At 41.5% G+C, this 19,985-nt stretch overlaps 1 protein-coding gene across 4 annotated transcripts in view; it reads left to right on the forward strand.

Annotated features, from left to right (window-relative positions):
• Positions 1-19,985, forward strand: part of fat3a (FAT atypical cadherin 3a) — a 204,433-nt gene that overhangs the window by 154,227 nt on the left and 30,221 nt on the right. For 2 of the 4 annotated variants that reach the window (XM_034097344.1, XM_034097345.1), the window contains 8 exons: positions 4,023-4,298; positions 5,848-6,058; positions 6,180-8,908; positions 9,024-10,395; positions 16,129-16,325; positions 16,622-16,775; positions 17,232-17,465; positions 18,074-18,466. In XM_034097344.1, the coding sequence (XP_033953235.1) occupies positions 4,023-4,298; positions 5,848-6,058; positions 6,180-8,908; positions 9,024-10,395; positions 16,129-16,325; positions 16,622-16,775; positions 17,232-17,465; positions 18,074-18,466 (5,566 nt within the window). The remainder of the gene's footprint in view (positions 1-4,022; positions 4,299-5,847; positions 6,059-6,179; positions 8,909-9,023; positions 10,396-16,128; positions 16,326-16,621; positions 16,776-17,231; positions 17,466-18,073; positions 18,467-19,985) is intronic. The other 2 variants (XM_034097346.1, XM_034097347.1) reach the window with 1 other exon arrangement.

A 19,985-nucleotide genomic window follows, 5' to 3' on the forward strand; every position in this document is an offset into this window, starting at 1 on the left:
ATTTTAGTGAAAATCCAGATTTGTTTTTGCTTCAATTTTATTTGCTGGACGAGAAGGACATTCAAATCCTCATTCAAATTGGATTGTAGTATATTTTATATGTTATATTAATAATCTATTGAAAATTCAGAATTGTTTTCAATAGCTTTAATGTCATGTGACCAAGTCAGGTCATAGGGTTTTGCTCATTAAACGTGCCGTCCAAAAATGCCTGAAGGTCAACATATGATTAGCTGTTTGAAATGGCCTCGAAGGCAGTGCAAATGATTGCCATTGTACCTTTCTCCTGAAACACCCTCCCTGTTTTCTCTCCAAGAACTCTGTGTCTTTCGATGTCTTTGTTGTGTTGACACGGTGAACTGAACAAATGCGGGTAATGGCGCACAGTTAAAAACGGTCTCTCCTCAGGGGTGTTTATGGTGTGGCTGTTCACAAGAAAAGTAACACAAGAAATATTTGTTTGAAGAATGAGAAAACAGAATAGTTCATATAGTCACCTCTGTACGCCTGTAAACTTTGGAAAGTGGGCGTAAGAGCAAAGTGTTTCACATGACTCGATCTGACAGGCCTTTTGTTTGAAGCGCACTGAACCCCATTTCAACAGCTTGATCTCAAAACTGTTTCCTGACCCAGGAGTACAGCTGTCCACTGCTTCCAAAAACTCTAAAATGTGTTGTGGGAACCCATAGAGGAAGACACTTGGAAAAAGAGAATCACTTGATGATGGATTTGTTCTCATTAAGCCAATACAACGTAAACTCTACCCGTTAAGCCCCGAGCCTGTTTCTCAGGTCTCAGGCTCGAAAATGACATTCCCAGAACAAATGACCATATCTTCCCTTCTAAAAGGGGTAAATCAATCATCTTTTTCTCAAAGTAAAACCTGTGAGTTGGATGTAGAAAAGTCAGAATCAATATAGTTTTTTTTATTTTAAAGAAAATTCAGATTAAACACAGTAAAACAATGTAAATTATAGTGTCCGTCCAAAAAAGAAAGGTACTTACAGTATAGTGAAAACCACCCTTGAATGATGGGATAGTAGACTAAAAGCTTTAGGAATCCAAACTATAACATATAATAAGTACCCTGTATCAAGATCTTTGTAGAGAGATTTAGAAAAAACAACTTCTGCGGTCATTTGGGTGCATTTTCCATATCTCTGGCCCCCCTCGGTCGATTTTGATGATTGACATCTCTTTTTAACCGCTTGAGCCAATAGAATCAAAGGGAAGTTCCTAAAATCCATCTAAACATTACCTATTGGTGAATGAGTGATGCGCAGCCAGAATAACCAAGGAACCGGAAGCCGCGATACACTCTGGCGGCTATCATTAGCAGCTAATATCAAATCTCCGCTTTTAACATAAAAATTGAATGATGGATTATCACTAATCATTTCAAAGTGACACAGACACATTGGATTAACCATTGGATTAACCTTCAGCAGCGTTGTTATCGTTTTAATGCCATTGAACACGACTTTTGATCAGAATAACAGCTAAGGTGAGACGATCTCCCGTGAATGCTCCGTAAAGCTATGTGTTGTGATGTCTGTGTTTGCTTCCCCTGTCGCGAGTTCTGATCGCTCAGTGATGATACTAATACCTATAGAATCTGTGGAATCTCAGCTTTAATCTAAATATTTTGTATGTGCAGTTACGATAAGTAATAAGGGTATTTTTACCTTGAGTTCTGTGCTAAATGCGTTAGCATTTTTTCGCTCATGGCTCATTTAGACGCTTCTTGTGAGACTTGTGATTTGTTTCGTTAAAAATGGTTCGTATCGTCAGTTAGCTGAGTTTCTTCCCGTTAAATGGGTATGACACATTAATAGGTTTTTAAATATTAAGAAGCCCTGAGACACAGTTTCGTGAAAAAACTTCCCGCAGGACCGGGATTAGGGTCCTCTCGGGTTTAACAGGTTAATAATCTACACGTATAATAATCTAGTTCTTATTTCATAGGTTTCTTTTTGACAAATTTAATAATTTGCCAAGTTCATTGCTGACATCTTCAAACATGGCAGCATTGCTAAAGAGAAATCAGAAGGGTTAAGACTTCAGACTCTGCTCCAGCCTGCCTTCCTCCTCTCCTACCGGGCATGTTCTCTGCTGTCCCCAGCTAGACTGCAGCAGATCCTGACCTCTTCCCCCTGCTAAGTGCCTCACTGTAGCAGCAGCTTGCATCCTATTGTCCCTGGCTTCCAGCCCCGGCCCCTCACCTGAACCCACAGACACATTTCCACAGTTTGCATAATGCTAAACTCAGAGTTTCTCGACATTTCTGGTCAAGACGTTTTTGTATCTCTTCCTTGAAAATTAGATTTGGGGTAATCTTATTTACCCAGGCATTATTAAGCACCATGAAGTACCTTCAGGGCCAAAGTACATCTACTTACACACTCTACAGCAGCAATGCAGACCGGCTGACCACATCCAGCCAATTTCTGGCAACTGGTTTCAAATGAGAATAAATGAAAATGAAAGCTAGCAACAAATTACAAATGGACTTTCAAGTATGCATAAAACATTAATGCAAATGTGACAATTAACAGTCCAGTCATTTGGATTTATTTTTAATATAGTAAAAAAGTAACTGTAACTAAATATATATATATTTAGTAATAAGCACAACCCTGGGCTTCACATTCTTGACCAAAGAGTTTTAAAAAAGAAAAAGGCATTAAGAATCACATTTTCCACAATATGTCACCTTTGGAAAATCAATCTTAGCACCAGGCAATTACATCCTAATGGGGAAGGCAAGACTAAATGCCTAATAAATGTAAATAATCAATTGTCAGATGTGTGCAATCATAAACCTATCATGTATTTTCCTTCATGTTCTCTTTGCTCCACCATTCTGTTACGGCGCAGCTTCGCCTCAGGGTTTTAATGAAATAAAATGTACTCTTGCTTTCATTTCCTTTTGTGTCTCTGCTCTTGGCCTCATGTCCTGTCGCTCTCTGCCTCTCGTCCTATTTTCCCTGACTCAAGCTGGGTTTCATCACCAGTCATCTGTGACTCAGGAACTTTCCATGAGTCATGACACGCAGCAACCCGAAACACTCTGCGGGACTCCTGTGCAATCTGCACCCTGGCACACTCTCAACTCTGCTCACGATTGCTCAGTGTACACTCTGATACATCACGCCATTAGCACAACAAGAAGTGCAGTGATATGAGTGTTGTGAAGAAAGCTTGTCTTTTTAACACTCATATGTGTCCTATAGTTGACCTCTCAAAGAAAGCACTACAGCTATTTACATTGACTATATCATTGAATACACTAATGCAGCAATCCTATTAATATACATATAGATTTTTCTTAAATGTCTCTCGTATGAATGTTCGAAAGAGGGTAAAATAGTTGTGCAAAAATACCCTTTATGTCGCTCTCTGAGGGAAACACTTCAGCCCTCTTGACACAGCAAGAACATCTCAAAGTTCTTGGATACCTGTAATGACAGACCATACAAAAGCCCAAGAAGAGAGATTATTCCAGTGGTTTCCTGCTGCTGTACAGACATATCTGAATCCACTATAGCATGTCTGACAACAGACGTTTTTGATTCAACAATAATGGTGAAGAGATGCGGACAACTGAAGTTCCTGAGAACAGATTCCATAACCCTATCTCCTACAAATTCAGCGATGCAGGAATGAGCACTAACTCCGTAAATGAGTTAGCATTTTAGCACTTTGGGGCTCCCTCTTCTCGAAGTCAATGTATTTCTTTAAATTAATGGTTGGCTAAATGCCCGAAAAAAGGTCTTTGGTTCATTCAAGCTTACGGGACTTTAGCCCTCCTACCTAAAGATGCGCCACTGATGATTATATGAAGCATGTTCGTGTCTCAACAATTTGGTTGTTGGTGTACAACAAATGCGGCATTGTAATTAACATGAGGAGGAAATGTTTTTAACATGGCAAAATGTTCCCTGCCATCATAAAATATTCATAACTCTGTTAATGATGTATTTGCTCATTCCTCTCTTCAATTTAAATTCTCAATGTTCCAGGTTCACATCACCATTATGGACAACAACGACAACACTCCCATATTCTCCCAACCGACCTATGATGTCACTATTTCTGAAGACACGCCCCCTGACACTGAAGTGGTCCAGGTTCTGGCGTCGGACCGGGACGAGCATCACCAGCTGACCTACTCTCTGCAGAGCTCCATAGACCCCAGTAGCATGCGTCTGTTCCGCATCCACTCCAGCCTCGGTACCATCTACACCACCCAGAGGCTGGACCACGAGGCCTGCGCCCAGCACATCCTGACTGTCCTTGTAAGTGTTTGCCATTTACTTTTATTTAGGATCTCGTGATAACAGCTGTGACTCTTTGAGACATATTTTCCACTGAGAGGATCCAGTCTTGTCTGCGTGCTTGTGTCAATAGAAATATGTTCTTATTTTAAGGTCATTCAGTCCTTGTTTAATTTATCATGCTGGTGGTTCCCAGACAATTTTGAGCAGCAGGCAATTAAAGGTACAAGCTGCAAGCTGTGCTTATTTGTTTTGCTGCAGAATAGAGGTACACAACATTCATGATTTGATATTTATTTCCTTGGGCTCACAATGGAAATTTGTAGCAGTCAAAACAAACTTGAGGCATGAAATCAAACTTACATTTAAAAAGTATGTTTTGCATGTTCCAACATGTAGTCCTAATTGTATTGTAATTCAACAATATAAATATCAAGACATGGATGACTGAACTGAAGCAAGTTGCGTACTAAACTGAAGGTCTTGGAGATCCAATGACTACACGGTTCGATATTGTTATAATACTTGTATGATATTCAATACAGTATGTAAAGTTGACTCTTTAAACCTTAGTCCTTTCAATGGGCTTGAATTTGAGTAAACCAGCCAAAAGACACCAGTTCTGAAGCACTAAAGCGCTTCTAGTTGGACCTGATACACTAATACACTGATCTGTTTTATTGACAAATATCTGGAGAGCGCAGTGATTTTTTTATGTTTTACTATGGTGATGGAGAACACATTTTGATTTTCTTGCAACTTCAATAACCAAGGCCGGGTCTGTGGTTATTATACTCTTGTTAGTTATAAGTATTGAGTGGATAGGACAAGAGAAGCCCCTTAAAAGAAGAAATGGTGTCTCATATGTAGAGCCAGAAGCAATCTATAAGTCTGTGCTATCATTATATTTGAACTCATACATTTGCACGGAAGCTAATTAGCATGCGGTAGCAGTATGACTAGGCCTGCAAGATATTGGGAGAACTGAAATTGCAAACTGTTTTTCCGCAGTTTATATTGTATAATGGAAACAAATAGGAATATTGTTTTGAGGTTAAACGAATTCATCTTTAGTAAGGTTTACAGGGCTATTGCAAAGGTGCGGATTTCACTGTCAAAGCTAAAACAATATATCTTTCAGCCGTAATCTACAATAATCAAAGGACAGGAGATTGGATACGTTTATACTGATTTGCTTAACACTAAGCCAACATTTTTAACAATGTGACATTTTGGGAAATGCATGTGGCAAAGGAAAGTGTAATCGCAAAGGTTCTGGTGTTGTGATATTTTCAATGTTGTTTTTGGACAATGATGTCACTGTGCACATTTGAAATTCTTAAGTTACATGATAATCAGATGGTACACTCTGTAGTGACCTCAAATGTCTATAATTATGTATCCTGTAAATATAATGTATAATGTCCTTTATTGTTTTATGTTTCATGTGGAACCTATATGCTGCAGGTCTCCCTTGAAAAAGAGATCTATGATCTCAATGGGACCAATCTGGATAAATAAAGGTTTGAAATGAAATGAAATGAAAGGATGCCTTTTTTTTAATTCACAGGTAAAGGACCAAGAGTTCCCATACAGAAAGAACCTGGCTCGTGTGCTAGTAGAAGTGGAAGATATCAATGACCATGTACCAATCTTTACCAGTGCGCTTTATGAAGGCTCAGTCTACGAGTCAGCAGCAGTGGGATCGGCTGTGGTTCAGATTACAGCCCTGGACAAAGACAAGGGCGAGAATGCAGAGCTACACTACTCCATTGAAGCAGGTACGCACCTCTGAAAGCAAAATACTTGCTCTTGTACTTTGATGTTTTTTAAATACTTTATAAATAATTACCCTACCTATTAACCACTACATTGATAGAACTGTTTTTGATTTTCCAACAGGAAACACTGGAAATGCTTTCCATATTGAATCCGTTCTGGGCATAATCACTGTTGCACGGGACTTGGACTTGTCCAGCATAGGCCATTATGTTCTTACCATTAGAGTCACTGACAATGGCTCTCCTCCCCTGTCCACCACCACTATAGTGCGCATAGCTGTCACTCTCTCTGATAATGCCGGACCAAAGTTCCCCCAGCCTGAATACCATGCTGAAATCACAGAAAACGCTGTGGTTGGGACCTCTGTCAACACAGTCAGTGCAGTCAGCCAGTCCACCCTCACTTATGACATAAAGAAGGGCAACGCAGATCGTGTCTTTCAGATAAATCAGTACAGTGGAGTGATTACTACTCAAAAGACTCTAGACTATGAGACTACAGCATCTTACACCTTGATAGTCCAGGCTACAAACATGGCTGGCATGGCCTCCAATGCTACTCTGTTGATCCAGGTAGTGGATGAGAATGATAACCCACCAGTTTTCCAGCAGCTTCACTATCATGGCAGCATCAGCGAGGCAGCACCAGTCAACAGCGTGGTCCTGAACTCAGATGATTCACCTCTCGTAATTAAGGCCACTGATACTGACCACAACCAAAATGCTCTTTTGGTCTACCAGATTGTCGAGGACACTGCAAAAATGTTCTTCACAGTGGATTCTGGGACTGGATCCATCAGAACAATCGCTAATCTAGACCATGAGACATTTGCCACCTTCCACTTCCATGTCCATGTGAGGGACAATGGCAGGCCACAGTTGACAGCAGACAGTCCAACAGAGGTCACAATACAAGTCATTGACACAAATGATTCACCACCTCGCTTTACCCAGAATGCCTATGAGACAGTACTGTTACTTCCGACCTATGTGGGAGTGGAAGCTCTGCAGGTTTCAGCCATTGACCCCGACAAAGACGTCCCTTCAGAGCTCACCTACTCTCTGACTGATGGCGTGCTGGAGCACTTTGCCATCAAACCTTCCAGTGGAGTCATCACAGTCAAAAACAACAACTTCTCCAAAGAACGTTTTCGCTTCAGTGTCAAAGTTTCCGATGGGACATTTTCCAGCACATCTTTAGTTACCATTCTGGTCCGAGAGGCTCTGGACTCTGGTCTGAGCTTCTCTCAGAGCCTTTACTCTTCATCTATTCAAGAGAATGTATCTAATATCACCAAAGTGGCTGTTGTCAACGCTGTGGGAAACCGTCTAAATGAACCATTGAAGTACACCTTGTTAAATGCTGGGACAAGTTTCATAATTCGTCCAACTTCTGGTGTGATCCAAACCACAGGTATACCCTTTGACCGTGAAGAGCAAGAGTTCTATGAACTGGTCGTTGAGGCCAGAAGGGAGCACGACCATCTGCACGTGGCAAGGGTTATGGTCAGAGTCCAAGTTGAGGACATAAATGATAATTCCCCTGTGTTTGTTGGACTGCCTTATTATGCAGCTGTTCAAGTAGAAGCTGAGCCAGGATCACCCATTTTCAGGGTCATGGCGGTAGATGGGGACAAAGGCATTAATGGAGAGGTGTCTTACTATCTAAAGGACAACCATGATCACTTTGATATCAACCAGCTGACAGGTGGTCTAAGCCTCAAGAGGGCTTTTGAGTCTGACCTGTCTAATATGGAATATCAGATGGTGATATATGCCAGAGATGGTGGTTATCCACCCCTCTCATCTACCATAGAGTTCCCCATCACAGTTGTCAACAAAGCCATGCCTGTCTTTGACAAACCATTTTATTCTGTTTCTGTGAACGAGGATGTTGCTGTGCAGACACCTATTCTCGGCATCAATGCCACTAGTCCTGAAGGTCAAAGCATCATCTACACCATAGTTGATGGAGACCCGTCTTTACAGTTTGACATTGGTTTTGATACTGGAGTCGTAAGCGTCATCCACTCTTTGGACTACGAAGCAGCATCGTCTTATCATCTGACCATCAGAGCCACAGATTATCTTACCGGTGCCCGTGCTGAGGTGGCTGTAAATGTGGTTGTCCAGGATGTAAACGATAACCTACCAATCTTCCAAAAAATGTCCTACAGGGTCATTTTGTCGGAAACAGCCATGATTGGAACTCCAGCACTTCAAGTTATTGCCGCTGACAAAGACTCAGATAAAAACAATGTTGTTCGTTACCAGATCTTCTCAGATGTGCACAACAGAACAGACTACTTTCATATTGATAGCAGCAGTGGATTAATCCTGACAGCGCGTATGCTGGACCATGAACTCGTCCAGAAGTATGACTTCATTGTCAGGGCCACTGATAATGGCTTCCCCCCATTGAGTAGTGAAGTATCAGTCATAGTTGTAGTTAATGACATGAACGACAATCCACCAGTTTTCAATCAGCTACTCTATGAGGCCTATGTGAATGAGTTAGCACCCAGGGGTCACTTTGTAACCTGTGTCCAGGCCTCAGATGCCGATAGTTCTGATTTTGACAAGTTGGAATACAGCATTTTGTCAGGAAATGAAAGAATGAACTTTATGATGGACAAAAAAACAGGAGTCATCACATTGTCCAGCCACCTTAAGCAAAGAATGGAGCCTGCCTACAGCCTCAACGTTTCAGTGTCTGATGGGGTGTTCACCAGCACCGCACAGGTTCATGTCAAGGTGTTGGGGGCCAACCTGTTTAGTCCTGTGTTTGGACAGAACATGTACGAGGCAGATTTAAGAGAAAATTCTGCTGTGGGAACTAAAGTTATACAAGTAAGTGTTATTGAAATTATTTTAGACATTTTATATTCAATTGTATAGTGGAACAATACTAACATATAAGTGTAATTCTAAAATACTCATCTCTGCCTTTACTTTTTCATTGCAGGTAAAGGCAACGGACGCAGACCCTGGAGTGTTTGGTCACATCACTTTTTCATTTGTAAATGATGTGGGAAACGACCAATTTAACATTGATGCCAATGGCCAGATCACCACTGTAGAAAAGCTTGACCGTGAGGACCCAGCCAATAAGGACATTGTTTTGACAGTGGCAGCCCAGGACTCAGGAGGACGTGTCTCTTACTGTACAGTACACGTTACTCTGTTGGATGATAATGATAATGTTCCTCGCTTCCGTGCTACCGAGTACCGAGCTTCAGTGAAATCTACTGTAGCTAAAGGGTTTATGGTGACACAAATTCAGGCTTATGATTCTGATGATGGCACGAATGCCAAAGTAACATATTCACTTTACAGTGAGGCCCATGTCCCTGTGGTAGACATTTTGGAGATAGACCCAGACAATGGATGGATGGTGACTAAAGGCAGCTTCAGCCACTTGAGGAACTCCGTTTTATCTTTTTTTGTGAAGGCAGTTGATGGAGGTAATCCAGTACGGCACTCTTTAGTGTCTGTCTACATCCATGTTCTTTCTCCAGATGCCTTCATTCCTTCCTTTAGCCAACATCAATACTTATTTAGCCTACCAGAGGATACCCCCATAGGTTCAGCCATAGGGATGGTGCACCTTAACACTTCTCCTGGGCATGCCTTGCTCTCAGCTACCTTTGCCCTGGTCAACGGAGAGACGGGAGAAAACAACCAAGATGGGATGTTTGTGGTGGAAAAGGATACAGGTGTGATCAAGCTTGATAAACCCTTGGACCATGAGGTGATAAAAGGTTACCATTTCAAAGTCACTGCCATTGTACAACAGGCTAAGCTGGATTCTGTCACTTCTGTTGATATTGAAATCAAAGTCTTAGATCTAAATGACAACAAACCAGCTTTTGAAGCCAATTCATATGAGGCCACAGTTATGGAGGGAATGACAATTGGAACCAGAATCATTCAAGTCCAAGCATTAGACCCAGACTCAGGGGCAAATGGCCAGGTAACATATAGTCTTGGGACATTAATCCAGTCAGAAGCAGAATCAGATGCATTGGTTGGAACCTTTAGCATTGACAGTAACACAGGCTGGATCTCCACACGCAAGGACCTGGACCACGAGACGAATCCATCCTACACATTCACAGTGATTGCCTCTGACCTTGGGGAGACCTTATCTCTTTCCAGTACAATCACTGTGACCGTAGCAGTATCAGACATCAATGACAATCCGCCCATGTTCCTGGAGCAACACTACTTTGGTTCAGTTCAGGAGAGCGACCCGCCAGGCCAGGTGGTGGCTGTGCTGAACACCAGAGATGATGACAGCTCTGCTGTTAACCGTCAAGTCAGCTACCACATCACTGGTGAGTACCAATGCCTAAATGTCTGTCATTGCATTGAAACCATATGAGCAGACAAAGATGTTGATATTTAATGATTCTACATATCCCAGGATCATATCTCATTACGTTTTTTTTGTTTTTTTTGTATCCCATCTAAGGCCATTGTTTTGGTTTATTACTTCTTACTTTCCACATTATCTTTGCATGATCCTTTTGTGTTGTTAACATTAGGAACAGTTTGTTTTTATGTCAAGTAAACGTTTGTTAAAGTGTGGTTAAGGGACAATAACCTGTACGAACTATTTCAATCTGGTTTCCGCCCCCATCACAGCACAGAAACAGCACTGGTGAAAATCACTAACGACCTCCTCATGGCAGCTGACTCCGGACTATTAACTATCCTCATCCTCCTTGATCTTAGTGCAGCTTTTGATGCCATTTCCCACAGCATCCTCATTGACAGACTGACCTCCATCGCGATCACTGACACACCCCTCCTCTGGTTTAATCATATCTCTCTGGCCGCACTCAGTTCATCCAACTCAAAACCTTAAAATCACAGCCACTTCCAGTCACGACCGGTGTTCCCCAGGGCTCTGTCCTGGGGCCTCTTCTTTTTATCATCTATTTACTTCCTCTTGGCAATATCTTCCGTAAACACAACATCCACTTTCATTGCTACGCGGATGACACCCAGCTCTACTTGTCCTCCAAACCAACCACCATCCTCCCTCCATCCTCCCTGTCTGACTGCTTACAGGACATCAAATCCTGGTTCTCCTCTAACTTTCTCAAACTTAACGACAGTAAAACCGAGGTTCTCCTCATTGGCACAAAATCCACCCTAACCAAACCTGACAGTTTCTCCATTACTATAGACAACTCTTCAGTCTCCCCCTCCCCTCAGGTTAAGAGTCTGGGTGTCATCCTCGACGGCACACTTTCATTCAAATCACTCATCAGTAATATCAGTCGGTCTGCCTATTTCCATCTACGCAACATCAACCACCTCCGCCCGTCCCTTAACCCTAAGACCACCGCCATTCTTGTTCACACCCTGGTCACTTCCCGCATCGACTACTGCAACTCCCTTCTCTTTGGTCTCCCTCTCAAATCCATCCACAGACTTCAACTGGTTCAGAACTCTGCCGCCGGCATCATCACCAGAACCCCCTCCATTAACCACATCACTCCTGTTCTTCAGCAACTTCACTGGCTCCCCGTCAAATCCCGTATCGTTTTTAAGATTCTGCTCCTCGCCTTTAAGGCCATCCATAACCTCACTCCTCTGTACCTCTCCGGCCTCCTGCACATCAACACACCCATCCGCACACTCAGATCTTCTGCTTCCCTCAGCCTCACTGCACCCCCCTTCCGTTTAACCACCATGGGATCTAGAGCCTTCAGCCGCTCTGCACCCCGCCTCTGCAACTCCCTCCCACCTGACATCCGCAAAACACTGACTCTCTCCCCATTTTCAAATCACGCCTCAAAACATATCTCTTCACACTTGCTTATCCACCCTGATCATTATCCATCACACATCCTCTGTTTTTATTTATTTGGTTATGTGATTGATTGATGTACTGCATTGTCTTGTTTATGTCTCTTATGCTGGTGTTATGTATTGTGTATCTTGTTTTTTATGCGTTTGTACGGCGACCTTGAGAGCCTTGAAAGGCGCCTATATAAAATAAATGAATTATTATTATTATTATTAATCGTAGCTAAGGTTAGAAAGGTTGAATGCTAATTGCAGTTAATTTAAGCAATAAAAACCTGATTTATTTTAGAAAATCTGACCCTGTAAATAGGCCTCCTTCACCCAGAACACCACAACCTTCATTTAGGATTTAGACACATGGACTGAATTTGTTGGGATACTGGGCTGTGTATCGTGGCTCATCTGTCTGCAATCTGAATTGTGTTTTCTTGATGTCTTGGCCAAGTGGTTTACCCAAGCTACAGTATCAGACTTGTTGAGTGAGAAACAGGATATATGTGATGATATTTTCATGGCGTATTAGCATTAAACAGCCTGTGACATTTACCCAGTTGCAGTTCTCTAGAGTAGATTTAAAAACTGCAGCACATGTAATGAAAGCTGCTTTAACCATGTTGAATGTTATCTTTTGCATTTTGAATAGATATGGAGATCAGTTGTTTTACATAAAGACATACATAAGTAATAAAATAGCAACAAGAAAAAGGGAAGGCAAGGTAAATTGTGAAAATGCAGTAATAATCTGGAAAGTGATCAAAGGACTGACTTAGTTAATTTGCTGGCTGCTCATTGACACACCAGGCAGCTTTAATGGAGTGAGGCCTTCCCAGGAGACTAAGACAGAGGACTACCTTGCCAACAGGAGATAGAGAGCTAATGAATGACTTTTAATAGGAAGGAATCCTTCCCCTAATGGCATTGTAATAAGTATCAGACAGACAGCTCTAGTGAATGATAGACATGTGAGTGATGTGACCTTATAGATGATAGTTAAAGAGGAGGGAGGCAAGGAGGAATGAGCTACTCTGAAGTGCAGGGAGAGAAAGAAATTGTGTGTGTATATATATATATATATATATATATATATAACAGATATGTCAGTAAAACTAAGCGAATAAGCCTTCAAAAAAACTGACGAACGTGACCTTTTTTACTTTTTTACCAATTCATGTTCTTCAATATTAGAGTGCCAAAGCAAATCAAGACAGAATGTAGAGACACACTCATATTTGCTATGAAACTAATGCCTCATTCAGTTTCATATATAGTGATAATGATACTGACAGATGGGAATATATTTGATTTGAATTGTGCAATTACCTGCTCTCTTTTCACAGTATTATACATTACACTAGATTTATTATGGGCTCAGCAGTTCCCTTGGTGATATCACACCTTCATGGAAATCAAGAAAGTGTGAAAGACAGACAAAATCCCATTGCTTGGTACGGAGGTTGCCCTTTAGGACAACATTAATATTTTTATATTACTCTTTTTATTTAACAAATTAGGAATATTTTAAACACTGCTGGTATACACTGCTCTAAGCATGTTGGATCTGTTTCCATTCACCATACAACAGTGGAACAATGTAAACACACCCTTTTAGTCTCATACACAACCATTTATATTTCTGTTGTAGCTGACCAGGAACCTGCCTACAGTTTTTCAAGCTTAGTTCCTTTTGCCCTCGCCATAGTGTCACTGATCAAATGTCAATTAGCCTGCTGTGCTAACATTAGCATATTATGCTAGCACTGTGCAGGTAAAAGTTTCCCTGTGGAACTTCACTTGTGATTTTTGGTTTTGCATTATGTAAATCAATCTTAGTTGTTTGTACATACACAATTCTGCATTTAACCACCCGCACACATTCATACAGAGGCAGAGACATTCACACACCGTTGGTCATGCCATCTGGAGCAATTTGGGTTAAGTATCATGCCTAGGGACACATTGACACGTTTACTGCAGGTCAGGCTGGGAATCACAACACCATCACGACTGGTAGACGACCACATTCACCCTCACAGCCACAGCTGCCCCAGCGTAATGTGACGATATCACACATGCCACAGCAACCCAGTCTCACGGCATTTCGTGTTATAGTCACGAAATTAATTTAATCTATTGATTCGTGTTCACCAACACGATTTTCGCCTTTTTTTCGTGTCACACAGAACGATTTTAAAAGAAATGTATTTCTATTGGTAGCATGTTTCGTGTCTGCACCACGTCTTTTTGTCTGGTCGGGTCTTGGAATACCAGAAGCTGTGTGGTTCATAAAAACATTTTCTTACTCAATATCTTACCCTAAGCCTAACCCTATCCATTTAATTTGAAAGTGGACCTATCATGCTATATTTGAAACATATATTGTAGGGCCATACCTATATAAAACATGTCTGTGAAGTTTTTTTTTCAAAATACCAAACAGATCATGCATTTTAGCCATGCCTCATTTCGCTCTATTTGCTCTTTTCCAGCCCTGTTTTTGCAGGGCCTGATTCTGCTTTTGTGGCAGACTACAGCGCCACTTACAGGCCTGACATATGTACTACAGTGTCTCCATTACTTTCGAGCGGTCTCTCATTCCCCTGATAGTTGGAGAGTTGCCCATATAGGCAGAGCACCCCTTTTCTGACGTCAGAAAAATTCTAATAATAATCAGCTCCGTTGCAGCCCCGTTTTTAGAGATTTGGGTATGGAGGAAAAGAGAGAGGGTTGTGTTTTCTGACACTTGGTGAGTTCCCTGACACACCGGGGACACATATTCATGTATAAAATACGTGCTAAAGTGTATTTTGCACGATAGGTCCCCTTTAAATTGTATAATGTCTGAGTTTGTGTTGCCGTCCGCAAGGAAAAGAAATGGGGCTCAGAGCCTCAGAATACTGAAATCTGTATTTTGTTGTTATCTTTTTGTCCTTCTAATTTGATATTATTTGGTGCAGTCACAAAACATACTACCAATAGAAATACATTGCTTCTAAAATCGTTCTGTGTCAGAATACTGAAATCTGTATTTTTTGTATCTGTTTTTCCTTCTAATTTGTTATTAATTACATTGCTTTTAAAATTGTTTTTAAAATTGTTTTAAAAATTGCGAAATCGTGTTGGTGAACATGAATCAATAGATTCATTTTGTGACTATAACACGAAATACAGTGAGACTGTGTTGGCCACAGAGAGGGTTAGATACTAACACACACAGCTGTGTATTCGGGTTCTCTTTCACACCTGTGTTTGTCAGGCTTAACGAAGGCAAGGCAAGGCAAGTTTATTTATATAGCACCTTTCAACACAAGGCAATTCAAAGTGCTTTACAAAAAACGAAAGATATTAAGAAAATGGCATTTAAAATCAGTCATTAAAAAGAAAAGATAATAAAAGAAAATAAACATTAAAAGAAAAAATACATGGATAAAAGTTACAGTGCAGTTTAAGATGTAAATAGTTCAATTAAAAGCAGCGGCAAAAAGAAAAGTCTTTAGTCTGGATTTAAAAGTAGTCAGAGTTGCAGCGAAGAAAAAGAAACATGGTTTCCTTTTTGCTCTGGCCTTGCAAACAAACCAATGGGAAAGAACAAGCTTTAATATGGATTAGGAGGTAGTTGTTCACTTGATTGCATTGAGCCTTTAACATCCTTTGTAGTCTGTCAAACAAATGTGACTGTCAGTTGATCATCTTTTATAATTGCCACTGTAATAGATATACAACACTTTTTTTCACTGTTCACACTCTTCCTTCTGAACCCATTGGTCTGTGAGAGGACAGTGCTGCCTAGAGATCGATGTGTGGAGCATTGTGCTTCTTCGGCTTGACAGTCCAGTTAAATGGGTCAGCAGCCCCCAGTGCTCCTATAAATCCTCAGTTTTATTGTGTAACCTTTATCCACTGCTGCAACATTAATTTCTCTGTACTGTTCACATACAGTAAAGCAGCCGCTATTATTAATTGCATAACATATGTTTTTTTTACTTCAAGAGTGCAGTGGGTCAAAACATTGTCTCTACAGTTAATGTTTGCACTTTAATATTGGCTTTATGTGAAGCCATTTGCCTAGTTTACCTAGAGGTGTGTTTAGAATAAGAGAAACACCACAACAGAGGTGTGGCCTGAAGCCACATGACTTGGACTTGAGTGATGACTCAGTACTTCACCAATTTGTATAAGGCCTTGTGATAAACTCCATGTTGACAGTCATACCTGAAATGTTTTCACTGATCCTGTGTTTGTGTGATCTCCAGGTGGAAACTATCGTGGTGTGTTTGCACTGGGTCTGGTTCAGGGTGAATGGAAGATGTATGTGAAGTGGCCCTTGGACAGGGAGGAGCGCAACCTCTACATCATCAATGTCACTGCTAGCGATGGACTCTTTGTTTCCCAGGCAACGGTGGAGGTGACAGTGATAGACACTAATGACAATAGCCCCATCTGTAACCAGGTGAGGAATAAATTACCATTCAGTCGAATTACAGGGATGGTTAACGACAGTGGCACGGGGCAGGAAGTTTGAGATGCTTTGCCAGTGTCCCACATTTATTTTACTTAGCTAATTGTGTGTGTGTGTGTGTGTGTGTGTGTGTGTGTGTGTGTGTGTGTGTGTGTGTGTGTGTGTGTGTGTGTGTGTGTGTGTGTGTGTGTGTGTGTGTGTGTGTGTGTGTGTGTGTGTGTGTGTGTGTGTGTGTGTGTGTGTGTGTGTGTGTGTGTGTGTGTGTGTGTGCGTGTGTGTGCGTGCAGGCTGTATACACTGCCTCTGTTCCAGAGGACCTTCCAGTCAACAGGGTGCTGCTGATGGTTGGGGCTACAGATGCAGATGTAGGCATCAGTTCCTGGATCCAGTACTCCTTACATGGTCCTGGATCCCAGGACTTCATCATGGACCCAGACACCGGTACTAAGCATGGCTTTGAAAACATACTCATACTTTTATTTTGGAACAACACTTAATACATAGTCTTTCTTACACTGAACTTACATCAGTTGTAACTAGCCTCAGTCCGATATTGAGTGAAAAGGGATAATATTCATGACTTCAGGGTAATTCAAGAATCATCAACACGTCGTGTTTTCTTTCGCTAATTACTAAATAAAGCAATAATGTTGATATAAACAAGATTTTAATGATTTCAAAATAACGCAAAGCAATGGCTGGAACTGCAGCAATCGTGATGTAACTTAACAACACTAATCGAGGTATTTTCCATGAACCAGCCTTTAAACTATCCCTAGCAACAGTTGTCTATCAAAGAGAGCTTACACAGTTAACCAATCGTGTTTTCTGTGGTGCAATTGAGTTGCACACTGTCATGGCTCTAAATGTGTCACCGGTTGTTTCTAACCTGTCTAGGTGAGGTCAAGTCATCTACGACTCTCGACCATGAGATGACACCCTACTACCGGCTTGTTGCCCAGGCAACTGATGGTGGTGGGCGATGGTGCCGTGCTGAGGTGCATCTGGACGTTACTGATGTGAATGACAACCCGCCCATCTTCACGTCGACACACTACACCGCCAGCGTGTACGAAGATACCGCCCCCAAGGCCCTGCTCACCCGCATCCAGGCCATAGACCCTGATGAAGGTGATACTGTTGTACTACTGCTTCAAATGCTACTATGCTTTTTAATAAAAAGAAAGAAACCCTTGCATTAATCTAGAAGACCAGATGGCAAATGAGGAAGATACAGTTGAAAAGTTGATGGAAGTAATAGCAGAGGCATGTACAAAGACAAAGGGCCGAGAGGAGTAAAAAGTAAAGCAAATGAACAAGGAACAGAGAAATAGGTGATAATAAATACCTAAAATACAGTTCAAGTTAAACGTATATTGTATGACAACTCTGTGTCTGTGTAGTCTTGACTAAATTAAATACATAAATGGGAACAACAAAGGGTTGCACTTGGTTGTTCACAGGAAAATTGACGGAGATAGTTGTGGGAGGAATGGGAGGAATGGGAGGAATGAAAGAAGCGAGCCTAACACAGAAGTTCAAAACACAGACTAAAATCACTACGATTGTGTGGGATTGTCATATGTTCTTTGTGTGCGGTCGAGACATTTGGGATGTTAGCCTTTGTAGACCTTATTCATGGACAAACACCTTTTCAACACACTGCGGGAAAGCAACAATCCCAAAAGCACAATAGTCCCCGTTCAAATGTTACTGACATCCCTCCTCTGGCTCTGCAGCAGGTCCCGGTCGTATGGTGGCGTACTCCCTGTCTGAGTCTGCAGGAGGCTCCTTCTCTATCGATAAGTCCTCTGGCATTGTGGTCCTTGAACGCATTTTGGACCGGGAGGTTCAACCAGCCTATCAGATAGTAGTCCACGCGTCTGACCAGGGTTCACCACTGCCCCTCTCCTCATTGGTCAACGTCACCATCACTGTGCTGGACATCAACGACAACCCGCCTGTGTTTGAGCGCCGCGATCAGCTGGCAACAGTGCCCGAGGACGTGGGAGTGGGGACGGAGGTTCTGAGGGTCTACGCTGCCAGCAAGGACATCGGGACCAACGCTGAGATCACTTACAGTATCCGATCAGGCAACGAGCACGGGAAGTTCCACATCCACCCACTCACTGGTCAGTAGGCTAAACATATCTCTGCAGTAGTAATCCCATTGTTGTTTATTCTTAATGTACATTTGCACATGTTCTTTTTTCATATTGTCATGAACACTGCAAGCTGTCCATTTTAGAATTTAAGAAAGTGAAATGGTCAGTCATAAATACAGTTTATTCTCCGTTTCCTGAAGTTTGATGTAAGCATCTGGGAATATTTTAAATAATTAAACTGGTTAAAGTCCAAGTGTGCAAGTATGTGGTGGTTTTAGAACTGTCTTTACTTCATCCAAAGCTTATCCTTTCCGTATTTTCAAAATAGAGATCCATGTGTTCATGACGCAAACTGCTAATCACTTCTCTGGGATCACATTTAGGATTGTAGCCTTTGCAGACCATTGACATGCACAAAAACACAATACAATAAAAAAACCGATTTTCCATCAAAGAGACTAACTGAAATGTTAACTTAAATTGTGATGTAGCCATAAGGTGTGTCTGTTTTGGTAGTTACAGCTCTTCTGATGTGCCAGCTAAATATGAATTCAACATTTGGGTAAGTTAGTATTAGACTGCTATCAGTAGATACAGAACATTTAAGCGATCTAATCGGATCAGGGCAAAACAACTTGAGTGAGACATCTCTAATTCAAAGAATGCCTAACACAGGAGCTTTCGTTTGGCAATATTAAACGTGGTGTAGAGTTGGACGGTAGCATTCATGAACCTATGCCCATGTTTTAATCAACTGTGTCTGCCTGCACAGGGAAGGTAGAAGACGCCGTTCCTTCAGCTCTTACTTTCTCTGTTCTCTTTTTAAATGTGTATGACAGTATTGGTTAGGAAGACTGTTCAGACTTGGAATGATCTGCCAACAGGAAGAGACAAAATATGTGAATGACAAGTATCTTAAATCCGGTGGAGGTGATCGCAGAGGGGGTTTGCGCTCATTAGAGTGCTGAGCGTCAAAGAATACTTGACTTTCTTGGGAGAGCAATGACTGGGTCTTTTTTTGTTTCTCATCCTGGATTTATATTTGACTTTAACTTTGAATGCAAGAATGCATTAACATTGTATGCCACCATCAAATCTGAAAAAGTCTCCTTGCGTCTGCGTAACTGATTCCTCGACTGGTCATAAACCTACTACCTCTAATGAAACACGGCTAGATTCCAACAAAACAAAGGCACAACTTGAAGATTGAGAAGCTCCAAAAGTAAAACAACGTTCTAACTGACTGGGTTTTGACTAATGCAGGAGCTGAGCCTAATACTTATCTACCAAGGTGTTTTAACTGCCGGGAGTCACCATGTGAATAAGATACCGTTCCTTGTGTCTTCAATGAAGAATCGGCAGGCTCATGCGGTTGTAGCATAATACAATCAATGTATGTTCTCATCATGTATAGCATATCAGTTAAAGGGGCTCTATTAAGCTTGTTGGTGTCTTCCCTTTCCTATAGTGTCATACGGTATGGGTTTGTGTGCATGTAAATGGTCTGCAAAGGCTCAAATCCCAAAGTTCCTTCCAGAGGGAGTGT

The sequence above is a fragment of the Pseudochaenichthys georgianus genome, chromosome 13 (assembly GCF_902827115.2).
Source record: "Pseudochaenichthys georgianus chromosome 13, fPseGeo1.2, whole genome shotgun sequence".
In the NCBI taxonomy this organism is placed as follows: Eukaryota; Metazoa; Chordata; class Actinopteri; order Perciformes; family Channichthyidae; genus Pseudochaenichthys; species Pseudochaenichthys georgianus.